The 27,091-nt window shown below is 39.8% G+C and overlaps 1 protein-coding gene across 2 annotated transcripts; it reads right to left on the reverse strand.

Moving 5' to 3' along the window:
• Nucleotides 1-1,308: 1,308 nt before the first annotated feature.
• LOC102311180 (protocadherin alpha-C2) lies at nucleotides 1,309-21,551 on the reverse strand. Of its 2 annotated transcripts, XM_005931904.3 has the most exons (4): nucleotides 18,733-21,551; nucleotides 16,392-16,450; nucleotides 12,699-12,784; nucleotides 1,309-5,310 (listed from the first exon to the last, which is right to left on the reverse strand). In XM_005931904.3, the coding sequence occupies exons 1-4, from the start codon at nucleotides 21,271-21,273 to the stop codon at nucleotides 4,997-4,999; spliced, it is 3,000 nt and encodes a 999-aa protein (XP_005931966.1). In that variant the 5' UTR covers nucleotides 21,274-21,551; the 3' UTR covers nucleotides 1,309-4,996. The 2 variants fall into 2 exon arrangements, with proteins under 2 accessions (XP_005931966.1, XP_042080750.1); XM_042224816.1 differs by lacking the exon at nucleotides 16,392-16,450.
• Between the last annotated feature and the right edge of the window lie 5,540 nt (nucleotides 21,552-27,091).

The following is a 27,091-nucleotide window of genomic DNA, read 5'->3' on the forward strand; positions in this document are numbered from 1 at the left end:
CAATGCAATATGACTATCGAGAGTTTGGTTGTAGTTACCAATTAAGTTATACAAAGGTGATGAAGTGACATGGCTTGTGACTCTGTCTGGATCATATAAGTCTTTTGCAGACCTGTTAGGCTGTTTTTTGTAAGTCTAAAGTTGTTGCCCTTGCCATCAAATATTTGAGAATTTACTGAAAAGCTGTATGCAATTCAGCAGCTTCCAGAGTGCTATATTCTTGTTGAGTCACAATGGTGAAAACATATTTTAGTGAGGTTCAATAGCGTGCCATACAGCTGTAATATGAAATCCAAACACTTAAATTAGCAATTTTGTTTTTCATTTTAAAGCTGCATTTAAAAAAACTGCCACAAGAGGGCAGATAAACATTAATTATGCCCCTTCACTGTTTCTTCCTCTTCTATTTTTTACATCACTGTCAATATGTCAGTATGACTGCTAATTATCATCAGTCTGTTGGAAAGGGACTGACATTTATGTAACATTTTTCCCATCATACTGACCGCTCAAAGCAATTCAGACATACCTAAATCACATTTAACCATAGATTCATGCACTACATTGTTCTATGCACTTTAACCACTTTATCTACCTCACACTAATGAGTTAAAATCCCCAGTTAGACTAACATACGTGCTTTTAGGCTGTGCCAGGAAGTACCCAGAAGAAAGCTAGCAGGCCTGGTTAGAATGCTAATACAGAAAAAGGTGACCATGAGGTTTGAAGCAGGGACTTTCTTGTTAACCACTGCCCCCCTGTGCTACCCAGGAATGGAGGAAAGTCACAATCCTATGTACCAGTGTCTTCAGAATGAATTGTGTTAGAATGAAGTCAACTTTAAAGTAGAATTTGATGTCTTTAGATATTAATTCCACAAAAAGAAAGCCTTTTTACTTATTACATATGCTGGAAACAAAATGCTTATTAAATATGAACAGTATGGGTCGGCTGCAGCAAGAAAGCGGAGGAAGGGTGGTGTGCATTAATTACTTCTCCAGACAGATGGAGCCAGTGCAATGAATAGATAAAGGCTTTTCCTATTTTCCTAAAGAAAGACAAGTCTTTGTTCAAATAGAAGGGATGTTAAAGTCCCATGTTAATCATCATCCAGTCCCTTTCTCATGGCTATGCCAACTTTAAAATGTTGAGATCTTGGTGACATCGGATACTAATGCTGTATTTTCTCATTTCCTGCATTCCCACATTTCAAAATTCCACTGTTGCGAAAGTGGAGAGGAAAAAAAGGGCGTCACAGTCTACTGAAGGAGAAAATAAGCTGTTAGTTCAACTGAATTCAAAACACTGTTTGAGATATTTAAGAAAAAAAAAACTTTATTTGTGACGTATTAACAAAACACATTACCAGATTGATTAAATCATAAGAATCACTATGATCACCTTTACAATGATGAGCAGGTGTACAAAAAAGTTATTAACAGATCTGCACTGTCACAGTCGACTGGTATGTGCCACTCACCGCCACACCCAACGACTGAGGAACATTCACTATACACAAGCAGAGAATACATCAACTTTATTTTTTTTTTATTTCATTTTTTTGTATTTTGATATTTTTTTTCTTATTTTTCTGCCTTTTTCTCTACTGGGCAAGGGAAAGGTACGGAGGGTGAGCAAATTATATAATTTCACAATAGTGTCTGTTTGATCATCATTTCAAAGTTGAACACAAGTTAGTTTAAGGACTGATTTTCTTATCCATGAAAATCATATGGGTAAAAACAGAAAGAAAAAAAGGCATTTCATAGCATAACACAATAGCATTATGTATATCTAGAAGATTAAATTTATTTTCAACATGATAAAAAAATGTGTTTCTTTTAGGTTTTTCCACAAATTGCTGCTGCCATGTCTGTATTTACTGTATGTTTGTGTCTGTATGGAGAGGTGTGTGTATTGTCTTTGAGAATGTGTATCAGAGGTATATGTAAATATTCCAATACGCATTTCCCAGTGGAAAAACATATCTATGTATATATATATATATAGTATCTATATAGGATCTGTTTCCTTTGCTTATAACATGCAAACAGCCACTTGGTGATCTGACAGCACAGAAGTACACCTGAAGAACAGGGCAGGTGAGGAGGGAATAGTGTGCATGGGAAGGACTGAGCAGCACCTATATACCCCTATAGTGATCGGTAATATGGTGGTCTAATAAAAGGAACAGTGAGGTGAGATTTTATGACACTTTCAATCATGTTGACGCTGCTCCCATTTCTACCACACTATGTTTATACACAATATCAGTGCCAAAACTTCCCAGCAAACTTTTTCCCCCCATATTCATGTGGAGCCATAAAGCAAAAAAAGGGAAATTTTAAGGTGATGCCAGGTGAAGCCAATGAACTTTTGTTACCTTTCAGTCACAATTTTTATTATAATAGTAATTATCATAATTTGAATTCAGCCTCCAGCCTCTTTGTACTGCAGCTGAACTGTACTTCCCAGTCAGCGTTAACTGCAATACATGTGCTTGTGCAAAGGAGAAATGACTTGCCCAATAGTTTCTTTGTCTCCTACACTGTATCTACACAATGGACTACTATGACTGCTATTTTCTGACTCTCACTCCATCTTGCCTCATATCTAGCACAGCATAATCTCAGTTTCTGCTAAGTTCTCAGGCGTCTTCGCAATTCAGTGCATACAAGTCATGCGAGAGATGACAGAGCTGTCAACAATGAGCAACCAGAGGAGACATTCTGGCAGAAGCGCCTAAACTCAGCTGAAGTTGAGACAAAAAAAATGTCTATGAGAGTGTGACATGTGTCTATATGTCTATGTGTCTGTATCTGTGTAAATATGCAAATACACACATGTTACTGTTGTACAGTTCATTGAAGCAAAGTGGAAAGATGTCCAACCATGTTGATTTGAGGAAACAGGAGTAGAGCGAGGAAACAGGCGGCGGGCAAGCACATCCTACAAGCACTGAAGCAGGCGAGGCAGTGGCGCAAGGCTTAAAGAACAACTATTTAACATTCAAAGACAGAAGAGGACGGATCGGAACAGAAATGAAGTGACAAGCAGCGTTCCTGCTTCCTAGCCATATAATACACTCCCATGTTAAGGATGGCATTGGCCTTCAGTTTTTGGAGTTTCCACAAAGGGCTGCGTATTCTTTTCGTGTATTTTGAATTTATGTGTTCATGTGTGCGTATGTTTGATTTGTTGGATTGTGTGTAAGCGGCGGAGAGAAAATCAGTGTTTGTGTACAGTAATGTGTGTTTCAGACTGGGTGTGCTAATTCAGACCCCATTAACCTGTGTCATATTCCAAGAGAAGAAGCCATGTCAGGGGCTGGTTGCATCAGCTGCACGTAGGTTCCCTATTTATGGCCGAAGTCGCCATAATCCCATTTCAGGCATTGCTAAAATTACAAGCGGTACCACTACAGAAATCTGTCCAAACGTAACCTTAAGTAAACGCTAAAAATATTAAGCAAGCAATAAAGCAGGTGCAAATGATACAAGTCACACAAATGCACTCACTAACAATAAAGAATCTAGTTTTCTGCACGCAGCATTTTTTTTTTCTTTAGCAGTTCCCTGCTGTTTTGCAACTTGAAGAGCCACAGCCATGATTTTGAATGTTTCTGTCCATTGTCTACACATTGCACAAACACTTTGGGCTATTTTCAACTATTTAGTGTGTCATTCCTTTTTTGTTGGCATTAGATTCCATGGAATGTGAAAAATAATACGTTGAGACTCGCCTTAGGTACTGTACCTAATCTGGTTAATTGTGTCAGTGCAGTAGCTACACTATAGTGTGATGAAAATACGGCTTAAAGCAAGGACAAAATTCGATGTGTTCACTTTGATGAACAGTGTGAAACAGTTCCGAGTCTCAGCTAATGCATTTTTGTGCTATAGTCCATTAAAAAAAACAGGTAAAAAAAACCCAATAGAATTTCCAAAAACAAAATGATGTGCTTTAGAAAATGATTAGCCTTAAAAAATGATTGGTAGAAAGTGGACTAAAACATTCAAATACTAGCATTTTCCTTTAAAAGTCAAATGAGAATCGGCCATGTTTTATGCCAATCTAGTCCCAAAACCATCCAGTATATTGCTATTACTTATTTGCTACTCATTCTAACTTTTAATAATATCAAAAGATCTCACCTTTGAACTCACGTCTTAATACCTACTCTATCGTTGAATTTAGCGACATGCTAATTGCAAAGGAATTAGCAGTTATGAGGCCACCACTTTATACCCTAACCTGGGAACAAACTTGCGCATAGTTGGTGCAACCCAGTCCAGGTCCTCAGCCTCCACAATGTGCTATGTTACACTGAAACAGAGCTCTTTATTGAGCGTGGTCTAACTTCTTTCAGGCACCTTGTAGTCTCAAAGGTGCTAATCCTATGCTACGCATACTATATGCTGTTGTCTTTGCTCATTTTATTATATTTTTTACGTATTTATTTTTTATAAAAGCCCACATTTTTAGATTTTCTACAACGCCTCCATAATACTGAAGACAATAGCCCCGTTTATTATTTTTTTTAATTTTAAAGTTATTTCTTTTAGTTTTTACTTACCCTTGAACTAGTCAAAAGGAGGAGGGCCAGAGATGTCATCACAGGCAGCCTCAGTGGACAATGGTCGTTACAAATAGTACACCTTTTTTGGGTGCTATTTTTGTTGTTGTTATACAAACTGGGGGTGGGGGAAGGGGTTGGGGAAGTGGGGGTGGGCAGCAAATCACAAAGGCTAATCTAAGACAATAAATCATTTTCTGGTGTAATTTGGTCCATTCTTTCGATAAAGAGCATTTGTTTAACAAGTTCGCATGACGTTTGGAGCCAGGCCTGGTCTAATGAGGATTTGGCCACTATACAATGTCTATGCAAATATGGCGCAAGGAGGCTCCCTTGGTTCTACAATATGCATTTGGCTTATTTTTCTGGCTCTGAAATTGGGTAGTTTGTTAATAGCTTTGCTGTCATATCACCACTTCTCTAGTCATCACCGCTTTCATCTTTTCCTTTCTCCTTCTTATCTTTCTTGTCCTTCTTCTTCTTTTTCTTCTTCTTGGCGTCCTCCTTCTTGCCAAAGCTTATGAATTCACCCTTGTCATCCACAGGACCTGGGTCGTGGCGGATAGAGATGATGGCTGGAGATCCAGGAATGATGAAGGCTTCAGGTGGAATCTCTCCTGGTTTCAGGGGCTGAGGAAGGCCATAGCCTTGTCCAGCACCGTATCTGAAGTGCCAGCTGTTGCTGTTAACTCCAGCGCCCACTGGAGGTGATAGCTCTCCACCACCTTCTCCATCTACACAAGCGTGATTAAAAAATGGAAAAGAACAAAAAGGAAAAAGAAAAACAATGAAAAGAGAATAATTCATTACATTTTATTTATTTGTTAAAGGAACTGTTTAAAATTTTAGGGAATCAATATACTTAGCATTCTAGCTGAGAGATTCTGATTAAAAAAAGGAAAAAAATATTAACTTTTTAAAAACATCACATTATCTGGTACCCAGTTGCACCATAGAGATGCTAGTAAGCAGACTTAAATACCTTAAATCAGAGCTAGGCTAAAGCTATCCATTTGTTTCTAAAGCTTCCAAGCCAAACTATCCCAAAAGCCAAATAATGAAAAACTCAGCTAAATAAAATAAATGCAATATCACAGACCAAAATAATTTGGAAATCTTAAAGTAAGAGCAAAGTTAAATTGAAATGACAAAAAAGGAGAAAAGAGCTGAAATCAAAGCTATATAAGATATATTAAGGAAGTAAAATCTCAAATGAAAGCATCAATTGTCGAAAGAAGTGGTAAAGATGTGTAACTTGACTGATTTTGACTGATATCAATTTTCCATTAATCTTTTATCAATGAGGTGCATTTTGTTGGTACATTTACACATACGCGTTGTATACTCTTTCACTGCGGCCTTAACACGCAGCAATATTTTGATCGTTTTGCTTGTAAGTGGTAGAAGCATGATATGATACATTTGGCATTACAGGGTTAAATGTTGGCCTGACAATAGCCAAGATTCATATACTTTAAGGAGAGCAATGCAACCCAGTTCACTGAAGGGGACTGGAGGGGACTAACCTTTAAACCACAGGGATGTTTAACTTGGCAGTGCGATTTGTATTTGGATGATGGCTGCAGCATAATCCTACTCTCATTGGAAGCCAGAGACAAGGATTCAACAGTGCATGGATGTGAAAGATTAAGAAACCCAGATTGCGAATTGACAAAAAAATAAAAAATGAAGAAGGGATCTATAGCCTATATTGAATAATTATTTTGAAACGTGAGAAAAGGACCCATCTATTGAGGCCAAAGGGTCATACATTTTGTAACGCAAAAAGAAAGCGGATGCTAGATGAGATGAAGACGGAGAGAGAAGGGAGAGAGAGCGTGAATGAGAGAGAGGCAGTAAGAAAGATGGGGGTGGGCGGGTTTTGCAGACACGGCGCTCTCAGGCTCACACCAGTTCCCTCTGCGCTGACCTACTTTCAGCCTGGATAATATTTAGATCAAAAACGGGCCCCTACAAAAAGATTCTGTTTGATTTTTCTTTGTAGGCTATTTATGACATTGCTGGAGTGCTGAAATGATTTCAACCACTGCCCCACTGGGAAGTACACTATTTTGAAAATGTGTGCTCTTCAGACGCACAGTGTCCCACAAAGTCCCCACAACGAGTCCATTGAGTATAAAAATATATAACACGTACAGGCTACAATGACAGCAGATGTAATGGTCTCTACTGAACTGGTCAGTCAGTCGCTCTGCATTATTGTGCTGTTTAACCTCAGTGAGCATATAAAGTGTATAGGCATGCTTCATATAGGATTTATCATTGACTCATTGCAAGTACATTAGATATTAAATAAAGAAACTACAATGCCAGAAAGGGTCATTGATTTTAATATAGAAGGAGTAGTCAGATAAGAGACAAATAAATTATTAGTTCGAATTAGTTTCTGCTTGCAGAAGTGATCATTTAATTATTACACGTGTTTAACATTTTATAATTAGCACATAGAAGACAAGGTGATGGAAAAAAAGCAAAAAAAAAATTTAACAGAAACAATGGGGTATAGCCAGGGGTCAAATTGGGATTTGGCAGATGGGGGAACTGGAAGCTTGGGTGTCGCAGTGCAACGTGGGGGAAAGAATTACTTAGAAATAAGTCAAATAATAATTTGTTTAGCAAGCTCAGTAGAATTTTCTTTGCATGTAGACTGCGATCAGCTGACCTGTGCTGCTAGTCCAATATTCACTGCTTTAGCCAAATGAATTCAGCAAGATTTAAGGTGATATTTAATGGGGTAATGAGGAATTATAAAAGGTAGATTCAGTGAGTGAATCTAATCGGCATCATCATCTTAAATATACATTTCTGTGTGCTACCCTTATTGTAGTATAAGCTAGTAATAGTACCCTAGACGTAACCAGCCCAGCATAGTGCATCACTATATCAACTATATGTTTTACCGATGTTTAAAATGAATGAGGGTATAACATGTAAGATTCAAGTTTCTAGTCTATAAAATTTAACTTGCTGAGCAGTCCTTTGAAAATGATCTCCTTTCCTCTCTTTCTTACATGTTTCTCCATCTCTGACAGTGTCACACATTAACGTTTTATTTTCTCTCCGTGGGAAATACCGCAATTATCTGATGGATGCATTTTGTGACAAACTGTGCAGAAAGCGTTTGTTTGTTTGCTGATATTTGTTGAGCTGTTTGAAAAGATACATTCGAGTTTATGCTCCCTCCTGCTCAGCAGCTAGTTAAGCACTTCTACCAACTTTACGTCTGCGCCGTGAACGCATCACAGGGAAGAGAAAGGAAAAAGGGATGTGTTGAAAGTGTAAGCGTGCTGTGGGATGTCATTATTTTCTTACCACTGAGCAAATACCTCCAGGCTGTCACTGAAAGCAATGCTAGTCTGCAGCGCATGAAAATGAACTCATTCAATAGTAATAAGCATTAACCTGCCTATCAGATTTTATAACTCGCCAACTGTGGGAGCTGGACTGCTGTTCTAGATCCATCCAGGCCACATTAACACCTGGGTATCACTACTGAAGGCATGCAGAGTAATCTGGTTGACCTTTTTTCTTAAAATTCACCCAACTTTCTGCATTTTGTTTTGTTTCTTTGCTTAAATAACCAGCTAGTAATTATTTAGTGTCAGATGTTATTATCTCACATTAACATTAGTGGACTTACTACTAATAAACTCTAATGCCAGTCGTTTTAGGATTAGGATTATACCATTTGACAGTCTGTTAGCATATGTTTAATCTGTGCTCAACAAAGTCCGATTTAACTGATTCCATTGCTAAAGTGAGAAAGTCCACTTCTCATGTGGAGAAGAAAGAACTTTAAGTAATAAAATATGAAAAGATAGCTGCTCAGATGCACGAAAAACTGCGGGAGAAAATATAGTGCACTTTAATGCTCTATACATAGTATACAGTTCATTTTATGTAACAGACACACCATTTCCTGTTACCTGATAAGTCCTCTTAAAGGAAGGTGATTTTTTTGCTTAAATTTTGGGAGTTCTAAGTAATATTGTCTTATCTGATAGTTAAATGTTCACAAAGGATCTTTCCACATTTTACATTTTATTTTTACAGGTTAATGTATGTAAACATGCAATGTGAAAACACAGTATTAAAATTAATTTGGGGCAAGCGTTATAACCTGCAGTTTACTTTTCACCATAAAATTACACGTGACACAGTAGTTTGGACAGTAGTGGTGACACAGTAGTTGAGAACAAGCCATTAAAAGGTCATTAAAATTTCAACCTCATGTATTATGTATAATGTAGTCGGTGTAATTCGATGATTACCATACGAGTTAGAAACATTTTGTGTACTTTAAGTTTATATTCTGGTGGTGAAAGGTCAAATTAGGAATTCATCTTCATGGAATATCAAGTTTATTTAAATGCATTTCAGGTGCCAAGGAAAATCCTGAAGTTCACCTATAGACTGTATATAAAAGAGACTTATCCATGTGATATGTGATGTCACACTGTTTGTGAATTCCTGTTCTGAAGGCCTGATGCCTGCATGGCTTGTGTTCTTTTGTGTGTGTGTGTGTGGTGGTGGTGGTGGTGGTGGTGGGGTTTGAACAAGCAGTGAGCATATTTGGATCAATGGATATAAAGATATCAGTTGTCAAATATCAAAACTCAAGCAGAAACTCTTAGAAGGTCTATACCTCACAGCAAACCATATTATTTGTTAGATAACTACACTAAAAAATACTCCAGAAGGTACCAGAGAGACTTCCAGTTCAGTGACTCAAATTAGCTGAGGTAAAGCTTAGCGTCTACCTATCAGTCAAAGGGGCCATGGGCCTAATAATACATAGTGTTAAGCCTTTAAGCAATTTAAACAGGTGATCTCAATATATTAAAACTCACTCTAGAGTTCCCATAAAGGCCAAAACATTTCTGGTCTCCATAGAGGCTGTAAAAACATTTATTTCTGCTGTCTGGCAATTTACCATTGGGAGGGAGGGATTGGCTAAACCTTTGAGCCAGCGCTGCTTAATTTTTCATCCTGAAATGTTGCTATCGGTACTTGCGTTGGTGGAAACATCTGGATCTATAATCTGTAGTAAATAAATGTTTGGATGATCTTTAGATTTTCTACAATTTTAATTTTGATTTGTAACCATGTTACCATTACCTGCTTAGAGTACCAAATGTGTGTGGATATAGTATACACAGAGCAGAGGTCAAAAAGTTTGTATTTCTCTGCATGATGTACAGAGAAGTACAATATCCACTGACACAGCATACTGAAACAAATGGGTATCGCGTTAGTGTCTTGGAACATTCTAGGGCTTCATGCACTGGTTGAAAAAAATCCAGACCTCTGGCATTGTTAATTTAAAAAACAACCCACGTTTTAATTAAGACATTTCCTGTTTAGGTCATGTCACAGAGTGCAAAATTTTAAAGAGCTTTGCTGCCTTTGTGCTGCTGTTTATCTAACATGCCAGTGTTTCTTTTTAATAGCCTATACTTCACAGCAAATGGATTACACTGTAACTGCTAGTGAGCAGGGAAGTATAGCGAGGAGCATGTAGTGGCACCTGATGTGAAAATATAAGGGTGTCGGAAGCCTCATTTGGTGTAACCTACATTTAAAATAGGCTACTCTGAGACACGGTTCCATCTGAAATGAATCCCTCTGATGGTTTGTGGCACACTGAAATGCGACAGTCACAGTGCTCGTACATATATGTGACATGTACCACATGTATTCTGCATAGGAAGCATAAACCTTGCTTTTCCACCTGATATCCTCTAAAATGCCTTTTCTTTCTTTCTTAAAACCATGGTTTTGCCAAGTCCCCTTCCCCTTTACTCCTCTGTTTTTTTGTCTCTAAATATTCCATTCAGAGATATGACCGGTTGCTATGGAAACTGCCTTCGCCCACTCCCTGCTGATGGAGGGTGCGGCTGCTGCAGCAATCTCTCAGTTAGACAGTGTTGCCAGGCAACAGGTCACATGGTGTTCCCTAGCAACACCACTACTGCAGGAACCTGCCAATCCTCTTAACCTTTCTCTCTCTGTTTCTCCATCCCCCCACACCTCGCTTTTTTTCCCTCCATCCCCCTGTACGTCTCCTCTGTTCATCTTCTAATCACAGTTTCTTTAAATGTTGCCACATCTTTCTTTTTTTTATGGCACTTTCTTGTTTGTGATAACAGCACATCTCCCCCTCTGGCATCAGACAAATGTCTCCTCATCTGCACCAAGGGTCACTTACATAAACACAGTTTTGAAGGTGCCACATTTAGATGCATCACAGCATGTCGGAAGACTTCATTGTGATAAATCGCAGCAAAGATTTCTGGCACAACTTCACCTATTTCCAAGGTGCATGGAGAGGATGAAAGAATTCACAATGCAGGAACTCCAGCAACACTTGATGGAAGATGAAGAACTTTAATAATTGGCCAATTATTAATAATTGATCAATTATTAAAAGCTTCATTGTGATAACAGTTTGCTACAGATGTGAAAATGTGTCACAATAAAGGATGACGTGCAACAGAGAGGATAAACCTGTCTGTGCTATTGCACTAAGCCACTTCTAAAAATGTATTTCCTAATGCATCAGCAACAACTGGAAGGACCGCAGTATGCTGAGCACTCCGCTTAAAGATAATATTTGAGACAATATTTGAGTCTTTATAGGGGCGGAGTTGGCCAGATGGTTTCCATCTGCTGTAAGTAAAAAAATTGCACATTTTTTGCTGCACTCTGGCAGAGGGGAATACACTAGACCTGGGAAATGATGCAGCTGGTATCTCAAACAATTTCCCAACTTCCTTTTATACAGAGAGAAAAAAAATCTTTATTTATTCATGTTTACTGACAGGCAGTAAATTCATATTCTGTCCCTGGTTTGCCAAGTGATTTACTGTGATGCTACTCTTCACCCTCAAGTGTCTACGTATGTCCTAATTCCTGAAGCCAGACAGAAAATCAATGAATGGAAGCGGGGGTGGAAGAATAGGGGGACGGTTCACAGTGCTGAAACGTGGTTTTGAAATCTTGCTTACCAAAGTCTTCCAGCCTCTGTGCCCTTGTAAAGTTCCACACACAAACTTTTAAGCATTAGCTCTAAGACACACTTTCTGTAAAGCACAGGTCTATGAGTCCAGCTTTCTTTACACATCAGTTGTGTTGCAACATTTTTCAGCACTGTCACCCACTCACTAACTCATTCTTATAAGAGACAGCTGCCTTTTCTGATTTCTAGCTCTTGCTTGCTGCTGTTGTGGAAAGTGACAATATTCTAGGTATGAAAGTGCTCTGCATAAGGGTCCAACGGCTCTGGTGGCTATCTGACTATGCATGTTGCTTGGCCTATGGAACTCTGCATACATGCTAATTTGTTTGTTTGCTGACAGTTACATGATGAGACAAATGTCAATTACTTATTTATGGTAAATATTAATGGTGGATAAAAAGTTATAGATTAGGGTGCTGGTTTAGCTGAGTGGGTGAGCAGGTGACTGGCCGGGTTCAAGTCTGACCCGTGGCCTTTTGCTGCATGTCTTCCCCTCTCTCTCTCTCTCCCCGCTTTCCTGTCTATCTACACTGTCTCTATCCAATAAAGGTTAAAAGGCCAAAAAAATGATCTTACAAAAAAAGTTGCAGGTAGAGATTGAACACGGGTTCTTCTTCAAAAGAAGAACCCGTCAAATTTAGGAAAAAAATCTTTAAAATTTTGGCATAAGGTGTTGACCTTGGCAGTGGGCTTCACTGTTCAGCTGCCCTTTAAGTTATATCATGATGTAAGGACAAAAACAGCTTCTCATCCATCAAAAAGTAGAACTTTTTCCCTTTGCTTTATTTTATTGTTTTGTATTTTATTTTATTTCATTTTATTTTATTTTGTTTTATTGTGTTTTGGATTTTTAGTCTACTTTTTCTTGGGACACTTTTTTCTAATGTACAGTACTTTGGTCAACACTGTTGTTTTAAATGTGTTATATAAATCAACTTGACCTTGACCTAGATGGTTTAACCCAAATTATATTTTGGGCATCTGAACTATTTCTAGCTAAATATTCTGAACTACATCTAACTAACACAAAATCAGTTTAAAAAAATCTTCATCCTGTATCCTGATTCCTACATTTCCACTCACCTGCAGCACTAGATACAGTGGGCCAGTTCTGAACCAGCATGCCCTGGGCTCCCTGCATCACAGAGGACTCCTCCATGTGGACGGAACTGAAAGGCAATCACATATAGTCAGTGAAAAATTTGCAAACATTCAAATATTTAAAAATAGGACACATTTTCCTTAACATTCGGAGATTTTGTTATGAAATTCAAATGATTGTTGGTGCAGACCCTGGAATCCATCCACAACTGAGCAATTTAAAATAATAGTCTAATAAGATGACATTTCTGTTTAATATAAGGCAAATTAAGTGGTATTCAAATAGCTTAAAAACTTTCAAACAGCAATACTGATTATTTTAGACATTGACAGTGGCTTTCTGGCTCTCCAGAAAGAGAAGTTGTGGATACATTCATGTGGTCTTGTTGTAAGTGGGTACAGCCCCCCACCCCCACTTTAAAAAAAAAACCCCAAACCCAAACCATCCCACCCTTCAGGCTGAATACCTGTGCTTTGCCTCCTATGACAGAATATCTAAAGACTCAGGGCTTTTGTAATGCATTTAAATTGGTCTAGGAATAGCTATGAAGAAAGACGGAGCACATAAAAGAATGAGCGACTTTTCACAGAATAGAAATATGCATACTGACGACTACTGTAGGACTACATGAAGTGCTCTTTAAACTTTGCTGCTTATAATGGAAACTGAAAATAGCTGTTCTGTCCCAGATAACCAGCTGTTTTATGTGGTTGTGTTTGTGGTTGAAGTTGACCAGGATTAAGAACCGCTAAAACAGTGCGCACCAGTATACACTATAACTACACTAAAATACTATAACTATGGCCAAACACCTTGCTACATGAAAACAGTGCCACTTGCAAAGAATAACAAAGGTGCACTGCAAGTCTTCATTTTCATTCATTTTGGAGCTTCTATGTAAAATATGACTTGACGGATTTCTGCACTTGTAATCGTTCCATAGCTTTTGAAATTTATAAGCATAATGAACTATCCTGATCCATGCTCAGTGTTTTGAATAGTAATTGAATATATCTAAATTACTTTGATATCACAATAGAATAATGCATAAAATGCATATGTTTAATTGTGTGCCTTTAAAAAAAGTAATTCAACACTTTAAGTGACAAATACTTTCATATTCACTTTGAAATAATAGCATAATGTAGGTTAATGTAGTTGTTACATGTTTATACAAATACATAAGAATACTACTGTATATATAGTAGACAATAGTATATATAGAGCTTTTCAAATATAGAGCTTTTTAAAAAGATCAGTTAAACCAGTGAAAAAGTCATTTAACAGTCTATCAAATTTTTTACTAATTACAGATTTAGTACAGTGTGAGACTTTGTTTTGCCATCATTTTTGGGTGTGCTAGCTTTTCATCTTCCCTGTGATCTTTGTTTCATCTTGTGTGTGTTAGCAGGGGCTGAGCTAGAAGAAGCACAGTAGGGGAGAGACAGGTGAAGTGAAGACAGCAAAACTATTTAAGTTAAAGAGCACTTGGTACTTTTCTACGAGTGCAATAAGCCTACCAACAAATGTTAATCCGTTTGCATCCAAGGATGAACAGATGTCGATCCCAGATGTCTGAAAATCAGGCCAAAAATATCAGCATTTTCTAAATCAGCCAACCTGAATCTGCCAGCAGTAACAAGGTTGCTAGAAGTTCTCCTTCTGATGATAGGAAAGCTAGTTCTGGCCAGTGCCCTAGCAACCCCCAAACAAGAGGAAGAGATATGGCTTTCACCTACACTGGCTGCTAGAGAGAAAGACTATCAAGGGTACAATTAGGTGCAAAAATAGGAATTTAACTCAGTTCTGAGAAAGAAAAACAATTATTTTAGTTTGTCCAATTTTCTGAGTGACTGAGCAAACCTGCCCCTTTCCATCCTGGTCTCAGCCAGTTTTTAAGCTAAAGGAAGCCAACTGACAGCTTGCTGTATAGCTTTATCTTTACCATGCTGACACCGTGGTGTGAAAACAATCACATTTGAGGAAATGCATTTGGCAGAAAGTCCAAATATTTTGACTAAATATGAGTGTATGAGCTTATATAAAACTGCCACACCCACCCTAGCAAAAAATCTTTTCCCTCATCCATTTGTTATAAATATATAGTTAATTGTTGTTGACTAGGTTTTCTGCGGCGCATTAATACTATCATCTGCAACCTGCATTATCTTGATTTCCCCATGAAGAAAAAATGACCAGGTGTATTCTAAGCAGTTTGATGTATACGAATATGACACAGAAAGTACTGATGTACTGCACTTCTGTCTACACTCAGAATATGGGTCAACAGTGCTGGTGTTACATGCTGTTACATTACAGCACGCCTGTGTTGTGGCTAAGTGTTGATGTGAGCCATCTCTGTGTCTCTGTGTGTTTTACAGTCACTGTCATTTAAGAAGTGGCAGCGGCAAATTGCAGTGATGATTTATCTGAATCCATGTCATGTAACAGTGACTTGATGACAGAGTGCACATGATCCATACAAATTAACACTAATATCCAATTAAATCAACTTAGACTAAGAAGATGACTTCACAAATGAGCGGTAAGCACTGGTACCATGAAATTTGGGAGAGTTTTGCAGAAAGCATAGGCGTGTGAATAGTAAACACATTAATTCCTGATGTCCCTGCTGTTTTTAGATCAACTTATGGGGAAATAAATGACATTTTCTGACATAATCATGGGAAAACTGTTAAGTTTTGTTTTTGGGTAGAATTTTTTCTAATCGTTGGTGCTTTTTTCTATGATCCTCTTCATTTCAGTATTCTCTGATTTGCAGCTAATGACACTGCTTAAAGTGTAGTGCTTCATTAATTAGATATATGTAGGTGGGAATACTCGAATATTCATGAAAGAGCAAGCACACTAAAATCACAGCAATCTATTGTTGACACAATACCTAGGAGAGGTTTCAAGCCCAAATCTTAGAAATCATGATTTTAGGAGAGGATAATCATGGCTAGAGTAGTACAGTGTTTGTAGACTTAAAACAATTAAAATGTTTTAGTTTAATATGTCTTTGGAGGTGTTGTTTTGTGTGGATTTGGTCTAGCAATAAGAAGTGGAAAAACTTAGAGATGTAAAAAAACATCATCTTTGCACAATAATATGTGATACACAGAGAAATGCAAACGCATGCATGGGGTGGTGGTGAGGGGCAGTTGTACATGCAGACACTGAAGCACATGTGCATGTGATAATCTAGGAAATGTCATCATCTGCCTGTTTGTCCTTCATGCTTCCAGCTTAAAGACTGCAAGTGAGGGAGTGATGCTCAGAATGTAGATGACCTATATAGTATTTCACTGCAGAGGACCAAGGCTATGAATCCAGTGACCGAACCGCAAAGGCCTTTTCCCAAAGGGAGAGGTTGAGGTTAAAGGTTCAAACAAATGCTTAGGCGCCACTCACAGTCATTTCTGAAAAGCTACAGCATTAGTGTTGCAGTAGCTTTTTGAATCATTTCCATAGAGGTGTAGGGATAAATGTAACTGTAACATGTGAATAAATCATTTGCTTGGGGAATCGTATATGCTATAGCTGCAAGAGCAAAATGAGGGGTCTCTCTAATGGTGCAGACTAGATGGCGGCAGGATGAGTAGAGTGGAAAGGTGGAACCTTTTTTGAGATGATAAAAAGTTGCACAAGACTTTAACGTGGAAAATGCTTACCTCTGCACCCCTGCCCTCAAAGATGCAGAATATCTCCAGTCAGCATTCGGGGCTTTGGGCTGAGCGAGCAAGAGGGAGAGAGAGGTTGCGAGAGAAAAGAAAATGAAGGAGAGAGAGGTAGAGACAGAGAGGGAGGATGAAGAGAGTAAGTTTAGCTTGATCTCATACTGTGCAGAGCCATGGCCTCATCAATTAATCATGATACGCATCCCAGCTCTGGACGTGATAGGAACACTGCAGTTGTGTCACTGATTACAAGCACAAACACACACACTTATGCACGCACGCACGCGCGCGGACACACAAACACACACACACACACGAAAGGACTTTAATAAGGACAATGACTGCAAGCCATATTGACAGCTTCTGGACAGTCTCTCATTCCACTGTTCTGTAAATGTGTGAGCTGGGAGAGTAATGCCCTTTAAAGGAATACTATGATGACAGTACAGACTGATGCGTATGTGTTTGTGTGTCACTGGAGTAAATCTGTCTGCTCCTGATGAACCTAGCTGAGTGCTTCAAATTCCCAGCAGCCCTCTGGTAAATAATTGCCTTTAAACTCCAATAAAAAAGAGAGACCAGCCACATCCAATATCTCTGGCCTGCATTGGTCCTTGCTATATTAAGATACGGCTATCTCAGCTATCAACACATAGTATTTATAAAAGTATTTCCTCTTTACTTGTGTTCCTTTTCTGAATATCTCATCTAAAACATTAAATTATCATTAATCAATGGTAACTGTATGGACACATTTTAATAGTACATAGCACATTCTATACTTGCACTGAAAACCTGATAAACAACATTCCACATGAGCACAGAAATTTAAAAAGTATTGGTGAAGTTCAGATCTGGGGCTTGAGGCTATTCACCATTGAAAGCCTGCTAGGACTCCCAGAAATAAGTGGAAGTCCCAATATGACTTTGGTCATTGTAGATTTCACTGATGATTCTACATTTAAGTTCAAAGAACGTCCCCCTCTTTGCAATATAAATGGCATAGAAGGGGCAAGTCATTGTTTTAATGAGCTAATGCTTCACAGCCATTAATTATGCCGGACTCTTTCATAATCATGTTCTTCATGAGTAGGCACATGCACAACGCTGAATTTAAAAAAAACTGTGTTTAAGAAACAAACCTGCGCTGGCAGCAGCAAGTGTCCCAGATAAAGAAAGCACATCATGTTCCTTAGTTCATATCAGGGGGGAGTATTTTTTGCTGGTAGACCCAGCCCATTTGAGTAAATTTAATTTGCAAGGCTGATGAACACAGTGTGGAGGTTAATTTCATTTACACTGCTACACTTGTCTTGATCAGATTTATTTTTAAAATAACTAATTTACCAGAGACTGCCACCTGCTAATTAAGACAGGGAACTCGTGGAAAATCCAAACCTTCAACATCATATAAATTAAAAAACAACAACAACAAAAAAGCAAAAAACTAAAAATAACTAAAAAAATGAATATTTGTATCATCAGCAAGCATTAGTGATAAAAGCAGAATGTGTCACCCCAAACGTTTTTGCAAGAGTCATTTAAGACATAATCTAAATGACTTTAGAATAACTTTAAAATAAACACAAATGGAAATAATGTGCTCAGGAAATCACATAAGCCAAACCCTTGATTTTAATATTGCCAGTTAAAAAGCTCTATTATTAAATGAGGTTAACTCATTAATGATTCTCTTTTTTTTTTTAAAAAATCACCCAGAAGTCATAAATGCAATACAGCCATAAAAATAAACCTCAAAACTAACCATAATCAGAAATCAAGTCAGGAAACCCCAACTGCTCCTATGTCACTGCCTTACTCAGTCACACACAACAAAAACACAGACAAATCAAAACTGCATGCAAAGAGGGTGAGCAAGTAGTAGGAATGATACATGACCTGTTCCTGGTGTAGACGTGATGACAATCTCAAGGTGAAACACAAATCTCTGAATCATCAGAAATAACATAGGACCCTTGAAAAGCATCACAACTGACACTAATTCGGTGTGAGTGCTGAGCTAGGCTACACTAAGTTTGCAGTGCAAGTGGGAACTAAACAAAGAGACTGAAGCTTGCAGGGATTCAGTTCAGGAGAGGGTAAAAACCTGACGTGCAACATGTCATCTCCCTGCAGCAACAAAGTGACAGTGACAGAGAATATGGTAACACTGCACACTGGCACAATATTGGAATGAAAAGTCCGGTTTGGTATGTTTAAAAGTGCCTAATACTGCTTACACCTTGGTCAAATTCAAGACACTTTTTAAAACTTGAAGGTTCCTGACCTTCCGGCTATGCGAACAAAAGGTAAAAATAAAAAATTCATGACCCACCTCTGGGCAGATTTGGAGGGAGGCATCGGGCATGCTCAGTCTGCGTACAAATCCACTTCCACTGGTGAAAAAGCGGTCGGCACCGCTGCCCCAGGTGCCACTGATGGGTCGTCCTGTGTTGTAGAACATGAAAGTGTCACTGCCAGACGTGGCAGTCAGGCAGGTCTTGTAGCAGTAAGTCTTCGTTAGGGAGCCATTCCCACGTACTTCGATGTAGTGAGGCTCCACTTTAAGGTCTCTCCGAAGCACCACATTGTTATTAGGCTGGCCTGGAGCTCCACTGCTGCCACCTCCGCCAGCACTCACGCTGCTGTTCCCACCATCTGGAGGGGGTTTCTGTGACACACAGCATGGGGAACAGGACCCAGGCTGGGTGCAGTAGGCGTGGCAGCGGACGATAGCCAGCACCACCACAGTGACCAGGAAAACAAAGGTCGTGGCACTCAAAGCCACGGTCAAGTAGACGGTCACTTTGGACAAAGGGATTGGGCCTTGAGGTCGCATTATCCTCTTGGGATCAGACACCACTTTTGGTGGCACCTCCATGACTGCCACGTTAATAGTAGCAGTGGAGGAAAGAGCAGGCTGGCCATGATCCTTTACAAGAACAGTTAGAGTGAAGGAGGTGGAGTTGTCTTCCAAGATCCTCCGAGTGGTCCTGATCTCTCCGTTGTGTTCATGCACCTTGAACAAGTCCGGGTCAGTGGCTGTCTCCAGCACATACCCAAGCCAAGCATTTGGACCAGCGTCTGCATCGTATGCCACCACTTTGGTCACCAGGACACCAGGTTCGGCATTCTTTTGTACCGTCTCCAAGGAGCGCGTGCCATTGCCAGGGGGGTTGACTATCAGTGGTGCATGGTCATTCTGATCCATTATATAGATGTAGACTGTGGCGACGCGGCTGAGCGGAGGAATGCCCCCATCTTGGGCTTTGACCTGGAAGTGAAACTCTCTCAGTGACTCATAGTCAAAGGCTCGCAGGGCATAAGCCTCCCCTGTATCGGCCTTCACAGACACATATGAGGTGACAGGAATGCCGTGGTTGTTGTCATTGAGCACTGTGTAGGTGATGCGTGCGTTCTCTTTGATGTCGGCATCTCGAGCTTTCACAGTACACAAAGAGGCCCCGGGGGCATTGTTCTCAGCCACATAGACTGTATATGAGGTCTGTTCAAATCGTGGAGGGTTGTCATTAACATCTGCCACATCCACCTGTATAGTCTTCTGGGAGGATAGGGGAGGATTTCCTCCATCTGTGGCACTCAGAGTGACATTGTAGGCATCAGTGGTCTCACGGTCCAGAAAGGCTGAGGTAACCAGAGTGTAATAGTTTCTGAATGACTTGATCTTGAATGGAAGGCCTGCTGGGATCTCCAAGTTCACCTGCTTGTTAGCTCCAGAGTCTCGATCAGTAACACTAATAAGGGCCACAACTGTGTCTGCACGGGCATCCTCCCTCACGGGGCTCGACAGAGATGACAACACTATCTGAGGGACGTTGTCATTCACATCCACAACCTCTACTACCACCTTACAGTGTGCTGCCACAGCACCGGGGCCCCTGTCCATTGCCTGAATGTACATCTCATAGGAGTTAGTCTCTTCATAATCAACATTGTTTCTCACTCTTATCTCTCCTGTATTAGTGTCCATGCTGAACATCTGCCTCACTCTCTCCGGGGTGTAGCTGCTGAAGGAGTAATAAATCTCCCCATTTGTGCCCTCATCCAGGTCAGTTGCATTCAGTTTGATCACCAGGGTGTCTTTGGGGGAGTTTTCTAACACTTTCACTTTGTACACTGAGCTGTCAAATGAGGGAATATTGTCATTTGAGTCCAGTACCCGGACACTGATTTTAGTCGTCCCTGTTTTTTCCGGCGTCCCACCATCCACAGCACTTAGAATTAATTGATGGTAAGGCGTCTGCTCGCGATCAAGGGGCTTTTTGAGCACAAGCTCGATGTGCTTTGTATTTAGAGAGGGTTTGTTAGAAACCAGCGCGAAATGGTCGTTTGTGCTAAGCTGATACATGCGAACAGAATTTGACCCAGTATCTGGATCTTGAGCGTTTTCAATTGGGTAACGAGACCCCGGTAAAGCAGACTCTATTATTTCCAATTGATACTCGTCTCTGGGGAACTGCGGCGCATTGTCGTTGGCATCTACAATCTCCACCTCGACGTGGTGCACTTCAGTGGGGTTTTCAATCAGCACCTCTAGATTAATGAGGCAGGTGCTGGATAAATCGCACAGTGCCTCCCTGTCAATCCTTTCATTGACAAGCAGTTTCCCATTTTTGGGGTTGACAATCACATTGCGTTTGCCGCTGTTGGAGGTTACCTTGATTTTTCGGGTGGCGAGCTTTCGAATATCCAGCCCCAAGTCATGCGCCAGATCACCAACCAGTGCCCCATTTTCTAGTTCTTCTGTAATCGAATATCGTAACTGTCCAAATGAAAGGCCACAAAATAATGAAAATATCACAAAATAAAAAGGCACATTATTCCCTATCCGGTTGCACAGCCCAGCCACAGCCATTGCAAGCTCACAGGATCCGCAGACGGATTAAATGCAGCCTTCCGCCTTTTTAGCTTGCAGTATCTCGCATCCCAGCACCTCATTAAGGTGGGCTAATTGGTCTCCCGGTAAATGAAACAGAAGCGGCTCATCCACTGTGATACCCGGCTGAAGCGAATCCTCTCCAGCGCATCCATATTACCTTTGTCCGTGAGGCGCTTTTTTTTGTCTCCAATGCGCGCCGCTGACGGGTGTGTTTCCCTGTCGCTGGAGCCGTTAGATAATCAAGGCAGGCGAAGTTTTACCTTATGGAATCGGAAAAGACTGCTGTCCCTTTCAAAATAAAATTATAAGCGGTCTGTGCCCAAGTTTGCTTGCACTAGAAGTGAAGAAAAAATGACTTAACCAATCCAATATGTGGGATTATGTTAGGGGCTGAAATAAAAGGAAAAAGGTCACAGCTTGTCAAGGAGTTCTGTAATTCCTTGCTTACAAAAAAATTTGTAACATTTTGAACCATTATGAATAATAATTTGTTCATAATCACATAAAAATTTGTGATATGTCACTTAACTATTACCATTTTAAATAGTTATTTTAGTATTGATTAAAGACCTTTATGTGAGACGTGATGCTTGAACTGTATTACATTTTTTTTGCCTAATGTTGTATGACATGATTAAAAAGTATTATGTTTATGTATTTAATTTAGTTTAATATATGGAACTATGAACCAAGCACTACGGATCAAATATTTACACAGTATGTTCTGTGCAAAAAAAAATAAAGCAGTGCAGTCTGTTCATATTAGGTTTATTTTGAATGGATAACCGGAACTCATAAAATTCAATGTAGGTGACTTGACCTTGGAAGGACACTATCCGCCCTAGCGCGCACTCAGATTTCAGCTCTCTCCTCTCCGCTGTGGCGCAGCTCCCCGCTTCCCCCTCCACCCATTTCTCTCCTCTCATCCCCCCATTGCGATGTCGGTGTAAGGTCTGTGAGCTAACCACATATTAAAGCACCTCCAGAAAAAAAAAGAATGGCGACCACACAAAAAGACCACATAAATATTTGGCGTATGCATCCAGTCTCACCAGACTTTCATCCCGTAATTAAAATTAGCTGTGCAGCATGTGGCAAAATATTAATCGCAGACTTACAGGGAATTGATGATATAACGTGAATATTTAGTTAAAATGTTTTATTTGGCAGATTCTCTTGGATTCACTATTGCGCAAGAAGTGAGGGGTGGTGGTAGTGAATGGATCCGCCGAAACTCTCAGCGTAATAAAATACAAATGTGGGGAAACGTGTTCACAAACACAGACACATGTCCGGGAACTGGCTCATGTTTGTCGTCCTTTGTCTGCTCCGAAGTCGCAAGGATGGTTAATTTGCCAGTGGCGATTCTGCAGCGCAGCCTACCGCATGGCGATCATTTAGGCAAGGCACAGCAGCAAGAAACCATTGTACTGACAATCACAAGCTCCTCTCCACATGGATCACTGTCAGAGGCAGACCTCAGACTGTCAGGTCACATAATCGTATTAAAGAAGACCCATAAAGGACCCCATAAAGCAGAAGTCTCATTCCTTGTATGAAACATGATATACGATATACGGGTGAATGATGACAAAATGATGACAATATATATATATATATATATTGCACTTTTCACAGGATAAAAACCACAAAGTGCTTCACAGTAATATAAAACAGAATACATTAATAATCAAACATACAGCACAAATCTAATTAAAAGCCAATCTAAATAAATGAGTCTTAAGCTGCTTTTTAAAAGAGTAAATACAATCAAGGCAACGTAATGATGGAGGGAGAGCAGTCCACAACCACCTCTAGTCTTAAAATGAGTTCATGGGACTACCAACAGCCTTTGATTAGATGATCTCAGGCTGCGAGAGGGAGCGTGGGGTTCTAAAAGATCAGAAATGTAAGCTTTAAAAGTCAGTACCAAGATTTTAAAATGAATTCTAAAATGTACTGGAAGCCAGTGTAATGAACGTAACACTGGTGTAATGTGCTCTCTTTTTCGTGTCTTAGTTAAAAGCCTTGCAGCAGCATTCTGGACTAACTGGAGACGGTCAAGATTCCTTTTGCTCAAACAAAGAAAAAGACTGTTACAATAATCTAAGCGAGATGAAATAAAAGCATGAATAACCATTTCTAACTCAGATTTAGACAGCAAAGTTCGCAGTTTGGAGATGTTTCTTAGCTGAAAAAGGCAATTCAACTGGCGAGAGTGTTGTTCTAGGGACATGACAGAATCAAAGATCACACCAAGGTACCTGAGGCTCAGGTGAACAGATGAGCCAAGAGAACCAAGATGCTGTTTGATTAGAGATATCTAGTATATATATGCGTGTTTGTGTGTGTGTGTGTGTGTGTGTGTGTGTGTGAAAGGGGGGTACTAAAGGAGCAACAGAATCATAGGAAATGATCACAAATCATAGAAAACCATGACAGAGGTTTGCTAGGTCAGTAACCATGGCTTGGGGTAGAGCCAGAACATAACACCTATCACACTATGAATACAAAGGAAGCTCTACTGATTACACATTAGGAAGCTCAGAGCTTTATGGTGAATAACAAGGAAGAGTAATAGCAATTTGAGGTGAAAGCTAGCAAACCACTGGAAAAAAAGAGTGACTTGTATCATTTCAATGTAAAAGGGCAGCATTTTGTTTCTGATTAAGCTAAGGTCTGGGAAATCATTCCAAATCAGACAAGCAAAGTCGGTCACAACAGCTGGCAAGGCTGTCCTGATAGCCTTAAGCAGAATAGATCACTGGATGAATGCATCCAATGGAGGAAAGCCATAATGGCTCCTTTGGCTATTTATGCACAGTTAGCTGGACCACTAGAATGTGTTGCCATAATAATCAAAGTTTTATCAGTATTTCTGCAACAAAACATCACTTTAATGTCAATGCCATATGCTACTGAGATATCATGAATCACCACATAGCTGAAGTAAAGAAAAAACTGAGGAGAAAATAGGTTAAAACAGCCATCGATGTGTTTTTATTTAGTACACAGAAGATATTTTGCTACTTGCACAAAGCTGTTTCCCATCCTGCCCTAGAATTAGCATGTCCTTTGTCCCTAATTTGGATTTTTACAAGCTATTAAATTTCATCTTGGTGCTAATGCAGGGTTGTGATAGTGAAAAACAACAGGCACAAAAGAATTAAAGGTTTACAATATTAAGTCTCAGACCTCCCAATGTGTGAACTCCACACAGTTATGAAACAATATAATAATATAATAATAATGTAATAAAAAATATAATTAAGTAATTATTGAATATCGCCATATATAGAGAGGAGATAGAGGAGGTGGTGGACAAAATGGTGGTGGCTAACCAACCGGACATAGTGGTGGTAGACAAACAGAAGAAGACGGCTGTAGTGATCGATGTAGCGGTTCCGAATGACAGCAATATCAGGAAGAAGGAACACGAAAAGCTGGAGAAATACCAAGGGCTCAGAGAAGAGCTCGAGAGGATGTGGAGGGTGAAGGTAACGGTGGTCCCAGTGGTAATCGGAGCACTAGGTGCGGTGACTCCCAAGCTAGGCGAGTGGCTCCAGCAGATCCCGGGAATAACATCGGAGATCTCTGTCCAGAAGAGCGCAGTCCTGGGAACAGCTAAGATACTGCGCAGGACCCTCAAGCTCCCAGGCCTCTGGTAGAGGACCCGAGCTTGAAGGATAAACCGCCCACAGGGGCGTGCTGGGTGTGTATATATATATATATATGCATGTCATTCAGTTATTCTCCTTGCTGTTCACCTGTTCATCTGGTTATAGGAACCATTTTGCATTTGTTGCGTAAGACTTCTGTTTCCATAGCAACAGCAATTTGATGAATATGTGAGCTAAATTGGATGTGCTGTCCTCACACAGATCTATGCTTATTTATATTCCAACATAAAGAAAGGTCCGTGTTACGCTTACCAACAAAGAAAGAAGTGTGGGAGTACACCTTTCACCACAGAGATTTTTGAACTGATCTTAACTTTGCCTGCTGGGGAAAGTCTGTGCCTGTTCATGTTAATGTTCAATTTAACACAAGCCTTTTGTGACTTCTGTGACAGACATGGCCATTTTGCCAAACTGCACAGTATTTAATAGACTCCTGCTTGCATCTAAAACAACCAGCAGACGCATCATAAATGAGTGCAGCAGTAACCCCATGGCAAGGGCAACCATGCACATAGATAACCGGCCACAGGCATCACTCAAGATGGAGCATAAGTCACACTGCACTTCACTCCATCATAGTACATCCAGAAGATTACCCTCCAGTTCAACATTCACTATTTCCATCACTGGTCTCCCTGCGAGCGGGAAGCTTGCTTATTAGTATCCTGGTTATTCATGTTTGCATATCCACATCTTTAATATTCAATACATAAAACAAATTACAACAAACATACAAAAAAAGACAGATGTTGTCTGTGGAGATCTAGTGAAATAAATGGTAAATTTTGTAGATTCTGCAACAGATTTGTATCAGTGTCTTGTCCAGTGTGTCTCTCTAAATCAGAGTGACAGCCTGGTCATGTCCTTTTCTGCAATAATGTAATAACTGTTTTATCTTTGTCACACAGCCTCCTCACAAAATCAAACAAATGACAGGGATACTTTGCAGGAAACCTCTTTAGTTTTCTTTTAGCTGTAGTCCAGACCAAAGCTCTAGGTGATAAGACTCATGACCCCATTGTGCATGGGCTCCAGCCAGGGTATCTTGGCTGCTCATCTGACTCATGCATAAATAGGTCAAGTTCTCACATGCTGTCTGACACTTTGACCGATAATGCTGCCAATCTAATAGCAACATGGATTCCTAAATGAAACAACAAGGGTAAGCTTGTGTAGCAGGTAAAGCTGCTCTGATCTGACCTGATTAAATCAAACGTTTAAAATTGTTTTTTTCTGAACATCATATCCAGATGACAAGTGTGATAACTATTTTATACTGGACGATCCAGCATTGCTCCTCTTCCATCCTCAGAAGTCAGACTGACCCATTAACTTCTTGCCAAATCTGAGTGATGTCTTTATTATCCGATTTTAACAAATATGGGTCAGGTAAACCTTGTTTAACTCCGCCGTTGGAGGAGTTAAAGGAGGAGGGTTGGGCCTGGGGTTAGCAACCCCACCCCAGAGAAAATCTCAACCACTACAGGAAATGCCAATAAGAAAAACAGAGACTAACTTTCTGGAAGATGGAGGACCCCCGACAGTTCAGGGACGAATGACGCTAGGTGGTGAAAGCCGAAAGGAAGCCACCGAACCGATTCTCCTTTCAACCAGGAGAACCACTCTGGAGATCTAACTTTGGTGGCCCATACCCTGGGAGTGGTGACGGCAGTAGTAGTAGAAACCTACGGTAGTTTAGAAAAAACTGTAATGCTAAGTTGGAGTAGAGATTCCCTATTAAAGGATAATCTTAATATTGCAAATACAATAAGTCTTAAGAGTACACAGATTTTACCATTGTTCACATTGATTAAGAGTTTCTAAATAATATTTTTGCCAAGGTTATCTGACTTTGCCTGAGTGTTCTGGTAGTGTAAGCGTCGACCTCACAGATTTTTGCCAAAAGTATTTGATTGCCTTCACACACATATAAACTTGTGTGACATCCCATTCTTTAGGGTTCAATATGATGTGGGTCCACCCTTTGCAGTTAGAACAGTGTCAACTCTTCTGAGATAGGCTTTTCACAAGGATTGGAAATATGTTTATGGGGATCTTTGACCATTTTTCCAGAAGCAAATTTGTGAGGTCAGACAGTGATGTTGAATGGGAAG

Source organism: Haplochromis burtoni, unplaced genomic scaffold (assembly GCF_018398535.1).
Source record: "Haplochromis burtoni strain Fernald_Lab_line unplaced genomic scaffold, NCSU_Asbu1 Contig_152, whole genome shotgun sequence".
Taxonomy (NCBI): domain Eukaryota; kingdom Metazoa; phylum Chordata; class Actinopteri; order Cichliformes; family Cichlidae; genus Haplochromis; species Haplochromis burtoni.